Raw genomic sequence first — 8,551 nt, forward strand, 5'->3', positions numbered from 1 at the left:
CAGTTCTGATATGCAGTCCACTATCATGAAAATCAGACTACCGGTAATCCTCCGCAAATGCACACTGAAATATACACTGCAGAAAACTGAGAAATGGTTGGTCATTGGATCTTCCAGCACCAACAACGTCCGCAAAGATCGAAGCCTAATTCAAGAATTAGACCCATCAGCAGCTTCTTTAACCTGTTGATGAAGACAGTGGAGTTGATGGCCTCCATCACGAATTGATGAAGGCCATTACAAAGTCTATTTCAAGCTACATACATGACCATCAACTCCTCAAGCGAATGGCATAGTGGCATAGTTTGGGTCAGGTGCCACCGGTGGTTTCCCACATCTGCGCCGTATGTACTCTGTGATGGAATGCAGAACAACTGCAAAGGCCAGAAAAAAGTGTAATGTCTGGTTTATGAAGTATTGTGTTTTGTTCTGTTGTTGTGTCTCTGGCTGCTTGGCCGCAGGGCCCCTAATGGGATCCTACGTTTCCGCCACCACCACTGGGAGGTGAGCCAGGCTGCCTGTTATACTCTGGCTGGTCTCTGCCACGGTCGCCTGAGCTTCCTGACAGAGACCAAGTAAAAAAAAAAGTTACATGTATGGGACGTACGTCCGAAACGCACGCACCTGTAACTATTGGGGACAGAGATGTGCTCCCAGTATCTATGGCTGCCCCAGGCAATGTAAACCCTGTTTTTGTTAGCCAATGATCTGCCACGTCCTTGGTGACAACTCAACGATCCAGTTAACATTTCCTGGTACTTTTGCCCTGGTACTATATTTCGGCGCTACATGCTCTTCCTGATCCCCTCTGTTAGGCACATACTGAGATTCCTGCGATAGACCTCATCCTTTAATTCCTGAGGGGTTAGGTTTTCATCGATGTCAAACAGGACTATTGATGGGCCTTGCCGCTTCGGAGCCTCCACTCACAGTCCATAGTTTGTTATATCAGTATTCTTTAGGATTTCCAGTGCCTCCTCTCTGGTATCTGTCTCTATTGTAATGCCAGGGTTCCTGGTTTTTGGTATACTTTTAATTCTTTTGTTCTTCATTTGTTCTTTCATGTTTTTTGTGAGTGCCTCTTTGACCTTCTCACTCGTTCCCAGTCTTGCGCCTTCGGTAGGCTTAACTAATATAACGTGAGCCTCCGTTTGTTTTTTGGGTCCTTTGTCAGGTTTTGCTCTTGTCGGCTGATTAGTTGTGGCTGTAGTTAAGCCATTCCTCAACCCCTCGGCAAAGGAACGGGGGCGTTGTAGCATTTGTTTTTCCTGTTCCTGAGCTAGAACATCAAGCTTAGTTTGCGTTCTCTCATTGTCAATGTGGAGGTTGAGGATAACATACTCCATCTTTCCGAAAAGCCAAGCGAATGGCACAAGAAATGCGTATTTCCCTGTACCCATGCAGCACAAGGAACCGCACAGGTCTGATTTTTAATAATCTTGCCAATGACAAGAACGCAGAACAAACAGCCACTAGCTATTAAAATACATACAGTACAGGGAACTGAATCAATACAAGAGTAAATGCCATCAGGATACAGCGCAAGGAAGAGCAATTTTGCACAGACTCGTGCAAGACAAGGAACTGCATGCTTTGGATCTCTATATGCAGATGTTGAAGTGAAGATGTTGAAGGAGGAACTGTGAAGAAATAGATCGAGCTTAAGTATAAAGAAGTTGCAAGGCTCTCTTCTCAGTGCCTTGGAGAAGAGAGCCTTGCAACTGGTGCGTGGAGATCCTTGGTAGCCAACCTCCTGAATACGGCATACAACGAATGGATGGATTATATACATTATAAATACGATTTTCAACGGCCCCCCGATGCTACTGGCCCATATGGAAATGTTCACGCTCTTCAAATAGCCAGTGCGACCCTATGATCATGGGATGATGATAAACGTGCTAAACTGCCAGATGCGTTCATATATAGTATTCATATCTTTTAAGCAGACGGCCTCCGTAGCCGAGTGGTAAGGAACGCAAGTGCAATAACACACGCTCTTTGAGTAGAGTGGGGTTCACGCCTCTGACTGCTGAATACAGTCTATCTGCCAACCCACACTGGACTGGCAGATTATGGTCTATTTCCCTCAACATGAATTGAGGAGGCGGCTTCCATCCTGCAGTGGATTGATAATGACTGCTGCTTACTTTACCTTTTAAGCATGCCATGCCTGATGGAATTTTTTTCCCGTACTGTAACTATCACAACTTCGTTATAAAGTGTCCAGAATAATCTCTTTCTCAAATGATAAACGACATTTGAAAATCTTAAATTTATATATTTCACATAATGAAAATGTTATGTAATTTTTATTATTGTTGCTGTAATTCTGACAGTCAGTGTACTTTCTGAATGCATGGCTAATTGAGTACGTTGGAACGCGGTCCTTTGTATTTACTAACACGTGAGTAAATACAAAGGCTCTAAAGACAATATTCTTTAGTCTGCCTACTTCAATGAACAGTCCAAACACTTTTCATTTCCACTTTTGCACTGAAGAAATACAGATGACGATAATATAATTAGTGACACTGAACAAGTGAAATGAAAATAAAAGAAAAACAAAACGAAGAAAAACAAAAATAGGTCAACAATTATACGATTTGGAGAACTTGCTGCACAGAGTATGCATACGGCAGTACTCAATGCTTCTTAGTCGTGAAAGAAACATGCATGCAGAAAACAAAAAATGAAATGAGAAGTTGGCCTACTACAAACAAGTTAAAAAGTGCAGTAAAAGTTCTTTAGGTCACAGCTCTTGATAAGGAGAGTTCGCCTACATCCTAGTCCTCACATTCAAGACATAAATTATTATTATTATTTTTTTTTTTCACTTCTAATTTTAGAATTATAATTTCCAGAAAGAAGATAAGATACACGTTGCTAGCATTCCTCCTCCCGCCAACAAACTTGGAAGGGTGTCCCGCAGTTCGGGCATCCAGACGACTTGTTAAATGCATTTTGCGGAGTTTGAACACACTATGTCGCGATCTAACAGCAGGGCCGGCTTTGGGGATAAGTCGAGTAGGTACTGGTCCTGGAGCACAAACGCTCCTTAAACCTTGGCGCAAATTGGTAAAATTAATCATTCTAAAAAATGAAAATCTTCGCATCGGAGGGAGAGGGGCGCCATCAATCAATGTGGTGGCTTGGGGTGCCATATACCCTTGAGTCGACCCTGTCCAACAGTACAAATTTTCGGTCTGTAGAATCTGCACGGTGGACTGTTGAGGCGGCAGTTTGAAGAGCAGAGTAGAATAGTAAAACGTTCCGTTACACAATACAAAATTCCACAAAGCATCCAAATGTTAACTCCATATTGTTCATTTCTATTTTGCTAAAATTGATCATAAATTAAATGCAGAAGATAATCCAGTCGTTTTCATTAAACCTGAGAGATATTTTTGCTGAAGGATAATTTTTTTTTTTTAATTATGCTGACATTTTTACCTAAATTTGACAGTACGTGTGGACAATAAAACTCGTACAACTGCAATACTGTATGCCATATATCCTGAGCTGGAGAAGGGGGCGACGGCTGATTTGGTATGGTTGTTAAAGATCACGTGAAGGAACCGTTCGATAATCTGGCGATGGGGTGTGGGACAAAATTTACAGTTTCGCCTATGCTGAAGCAACGTAATTAGGAGCCAGTACGGGGCCTCCGTAGCGGAGTCGTCAGGAACGGGAGTGCAGTAGCACACGCTCCTTTGGTAGACCGGGGTTCAAGCCCCGACTGCTAAATACGGTCGATCTGCCAACCCGCATTGGATCAGCGTGGCAGATTATGGTCCACTTCCCTCAACATGAATTGTTGAGGAGGCTTCCATCCTGCAGTGGGTTGATAATGGCTGCAGTTTACCTTTTTACTGTATATCAAATAAAACGGTAAAGGTGTTCATGAACTTTACAGGCTATAAACAGTGGCGTACTAGGTGTAAAAATATTGGTTGCCAGGAGACAAAGGGGGCCCGGCCCACCCACAACTATTATATTTTCAAGCTACTAAAAGGTCATTAGCATTTTTGACATATTGTCTAATGTTATTGCAAGGGGGCCACTTGCCATAGGGCAAGCTGACACTCTGACTAGTCTGCCACTGGCTATAAAAAACCTTGAAGAAGTATCTCAGACATAGTTAGCTATTCCAGGATAGTATTAGACTGAAGTTTGAAACAAAAACAGTGGCGAAACTATCAGTACCACTGCAGCTGGTATGGATGGTTGGTTTGATGCAGGGGCGTATTGGGGTGAATATTCCCCCTTAACATGTGTATAAGTGTTCCTAAGTCTATCTAAAAACACTCAAAAACCTGGTCGTCATGCCCACCCCTTACGTGACGCGATATATCTGGATACGATAGTGGTTTGATGTGGTTCGTGAAGCACGGGGGGGGGGGGGGGGGAAGGTGTACAGAATTTTCGTTTTGCTGCTGAACAAAACTATTATTTTATTTTTGTTTGCGACTGCAAATTTCTGATGTCCTTGTATTTTGACATGAAAAAAAAAAAAAAAAAAACGCGGCGATCAGCAATCCACTTTTTTTTTTATTCATTTATTTTTAAATTGGCAAAAATTTACTTAAAATGTCGTCTTTCTTTCTCAGCTTCAGTTGCACAAACACAGCACTACAAACTACACTCATTTCTGGCAATTTTACAGAATTCTGTATATCAACACAGATATACAGAATTCGTAAATTAATCCTGAGCATATACAGTACTTAAAATTTTGTTGTATATTATTGCTGATACTTCGCAGCATTACTTATGAATAATGCACAACTCACTATTGAAGAAAGTGTTTTACCAAAGACCGCCATAACAGAGTAGTCAGGCACGAGGGTGAATAAAGTACATGCACTTTGAGTGATCGTGGTTCAAGCCACCATGATTGCTCTGTTTTTCTTATCTTGGGAACCACATGGACTCTGACCTGTAGTATAAACATAAAATTTACTGATTTATTTTAATTTATAATATCAGAAAAGTGTTTTGAGCTTGGATAAAAAAAAAATCCCGAAATATTATTATTATTAGCTACATGGTGCAAGGAAGCTTGAGGCTTATGCTGCACCGGCCAAAAAAAAAAAAAAAAAATTCCCCGAGTTACCCTGAGAGAGAAAGTCAAAAGTAGAATGGAATCACCCTGAAAAAGAAGAAATGATGATATCCAGCTCAGGACCTTGGGTGTGCTGAGCCCACACTCACCCGATGTGATTTTTTTTCTTTTGGTAGTTGTTAGCGCATCGGCTTCTGTTACCATAATGCACCTCCCAAGGTTTTTGCAGTACTTTGATCCAAGCCCAAGGCGGGATTCGAACCCGCGACCATTGGGTTGCTAGGCAGGCACTTTACCCACCCAGCTAGCCCGGCCGGCACCAGATGTGATGGTTTGGTGTTTTTTTTTTTTTAGGAGCATTAACAACTAAATCCATATTGCTCCGAGTATATGCAGTGGTTATTCCCTGACCTTTCTGCATTCTCCGTATTTGGTGGTCAAGGGCTCGAACCGCGGTCTAATCAAGAAGAGTGTGCTAGGCACTGCCGCTCCTGCCCATCTGGCTACGGAGACGCCCAACCAGATGTGAGCCCCTGGGGTTATATATGTCTAAACCAAAATTAGCTTTCTAATTCGGAGCTGACAGGGCTGGTATTACATATGAAGTTCAACCACTCACATAATTAAATAATAATAATAAAGAACCCTAAAGAGGTTATCATTAGCAGCAAAACCGTGGCTACCTGAGTGACTATCTTTTGAGATCCAAATACCCCCAGGGGCTCACATCTGGTGAGTATGGGCTTGGCACACCCAGGGTCCTGAGCTGGATATCATCATTCTTCTCTTCCTTGGTGATTCCTTTCTCTCTCTCTCTCTCTCTCTCTCTCTCTCTCTCACAGGGTAAAAGGGAAATTTTTTTTTGGCTGGTGCAGCATAAGCCTCAGGCTTCCTTGCACCATATGGCTAATAATAATAATATCCTCTATTACCAGCCCATATCATCATTGTAATTCGTGAAGGATCAAATGAAAGTACACAAACAACTCTATTTGCGTTCTGTTATCAATTATTCACTGTGCTTTGGCGCCGCACAGTGGATTGCCTCTTAAACCAGGCATATTTCATTTGTGACTTTTGGTGTATTTTTAAGAAATTTCCAGAGTTTCTTCTGATAAGCATTTTAAACAAATATTTTTGACAGTGGCGCATTTACGCGCGCCTGGGGCCCATAAGTTGGGGCCTCCATAAATTAAAATATTTTATCGAAGTCAACACCTCAGTTTTGTAAAAAAAAAAAAAAATCGGAAATAAATTATTATATTATAACATGTCAAATTATTTGAAATAATTACAATGTCATTAAAATGACAACCGTCTACACTCTCGACACTATTAGTAAAGTTCCTAATAGAGACTTCAAAATCCCACAGTGGAAGTGTTGAACTACGATTTCTGATCAACCACTATTCTGATTAATTATATGAATGGACAAACCAATGTCGACAACAGAAGGAAATAATAAAAAGCCTATTTGAAATTTTCGTTATGTAAAAATAATTTATTACTCTGATACGATACCCAAGAGAAAAGAATCATCATTATAACTACTTCTGATATTCGACAAAGGTCTGTGGTTCTTCTTTAAATAAACTTCCTGTTTATACTCGAGACAACCACATGAAGTCAAACGAATTCGCAGGATAGAAGTTGTGCAAGAACATCACCGCATTCAGTAGACAAGGGACTGAAGCACGACCAATTCAAACGCGCGTACAAATATATTCTCGAATTTCACCACTCGGCTACTGCTACGTTTTTAATTAATATAAAGCTAATTATAGCGAGTATTTACAGATGGGCACCTCCCAACGTTAGGCTCCTAACGGGGCCTAACGCTACTTCGCACTCAGCCCACCATGAAAGTTGGCCAAGTCGCACATTTTCGTGGCAAGTCAGGAATTCGATCGCTCGCGCAATATGCACTTTGGTACTTCAGAATATTTTATTCAGTATCACTGGCTTCCTCTAACGCATAAATACAGAACCCATCAGAACCAATCTAATAAAATATTATGGATCACCCTGAAATATACATAAACGAAAATATAAACTTGTAGAGATTACTATATACTAAATAAAGTTTCAGTGTACAGCCCTATACACGTTTTTTAGAAAATATATAAACAATATATGCTTTCATACGCGATTTCAAAATAATGATCCTTTGCAAATCCTTTCAAAATATTAATATAAAAAAAATCGAAAACAAAGCAATTCTATTGAAAAGACCTACAACCTACATATAACTCTGGTTTCTTAAATAAATAAAATAACTATATGAAAAAAAAAAAAAAAAAAGCACACTCACCTGTCCAAGATCAATTGTAAGATTGATTTCATTGTACCTGTTACCGCGAGAAAGTGGGGGACTTTGCCACCAACGTTGAGATCCATCAATAGCGTTTTCGGCAGGATGAGCTCGTTTTGGATCTGCGGGATCGCAATAATCACAAACTTGACCCTGAATAAGATTAACATTTGGATTGTCTTGTCTGTCGGTGTTTGCACCAACAAGTTTACAATATAATTCAGGTCCCGAAACACCCTCTCCGCACGTTGCAGAAGCCCATATTTTGCGCCCTTCAGCCAAATTAAAGAAAGGAGGGTTTAGGACTTGTCCCGCTGTTCGAGGAACAGTAAGGCACATGAGCAGTAACCATGCAGTCAACGCTGCGATAACGAACTTCCCGCTCCTACTTTCTCCTCGTAACATCTTGTTTACTCTGACTGTAAAGACTGGACTGAAGAAAGTTTATAACGAGGCTGGTCCATTTTCTTTAGAGGAGGGTAAAGACAAGCGTCATTAATCAGTAACATCCCTAATGGATGTGAGATGCCTCAGACACACGCGAGTTTGAAGTTCCGCATGGTACAAAATGTAATTTATATTTGCTCTATTTTTCTGAAGACCAAAGGGAAAACAAAAATAAAATTAATATTTTAGTTATCTTTTCTTTCAGACATTTCACATACAGGGCAATCTTATTAGATATTTCCCATGCTTTTATTTCGGCTTATTCGTTTTATTCTACATTGCGTTTTATTCTACTTTTTAATTATTGTTAATTAAGTATGGTAATTACAGTTTTGAAATGGTGCTTCGACTGACAAGATGGGAAGTAATGTTTGTTTTATATGCATATATTTGTTTTATTTTGTTTTTATACATATATTTGTTTTATTTCGTTTTTATACATACATTTGTTTTATTTCATTATTATACATATATTTGTTTTATTTCGTTTTTATACATACATTTGTTTTATTTCATTTTTATACATATATTTGTTTTATTTCGTTTTTATACATATTTTGTTGATTTTTTGTCTTTGACAAGATGGGAGGAAATGTTTGTTTAAATATATATATATATAGGTGGTGGGATCAAAAAGTTCGGTGAATGGCATTGCCAGATTAAGGTACGAGCTAGCAGGGCCCTTGCCAGGGGTCCATTCTTTAAGGGGCACCAAATTTTACAAATAA

General features: G+C 39.9%; 1 protein-coding gene across 1 annotated transcript in view; it reads right to left on the reverse strand.

Moving 5' to 3' along the window:
- LanA (laminin subunit alpha) overlaps positions 1-7,781 on the reverse strand; it is a 1,178,005-nt gene extending 1,170,224 nt beyond the window's left edge. Inside the window, exon 1 of the mRNA XM_090374120.1 lies at positions 7,377-7,781. Within this exon, the coding sequence (XP_090230246.1) occupies positions 7,377-7,781 (405 nt within the window). The remainder of the gene's footprint in view (positions 1-7,376) is intronic.
- Between the last annotated feature and the right edge of the window lie 770 nt (positions 7,782-8,551).

The sequence above is a fragment of the Mastigoproctus giganteus genome, chromosome 5 (assembly GCF_048544385.1).
Source record: "Mastigoproctus giganteus isolate SK-2022 chromosome 5, ASM4854438v1, whole genome shotgun sequence".
Classification (NCBI taxonomy): Eukaryota; Metazoa; Arthropoda; class Arachnida; order Uropygi; family Thelyphonidae; genus Mastigoproctus; species Mastigoproctus giganteus.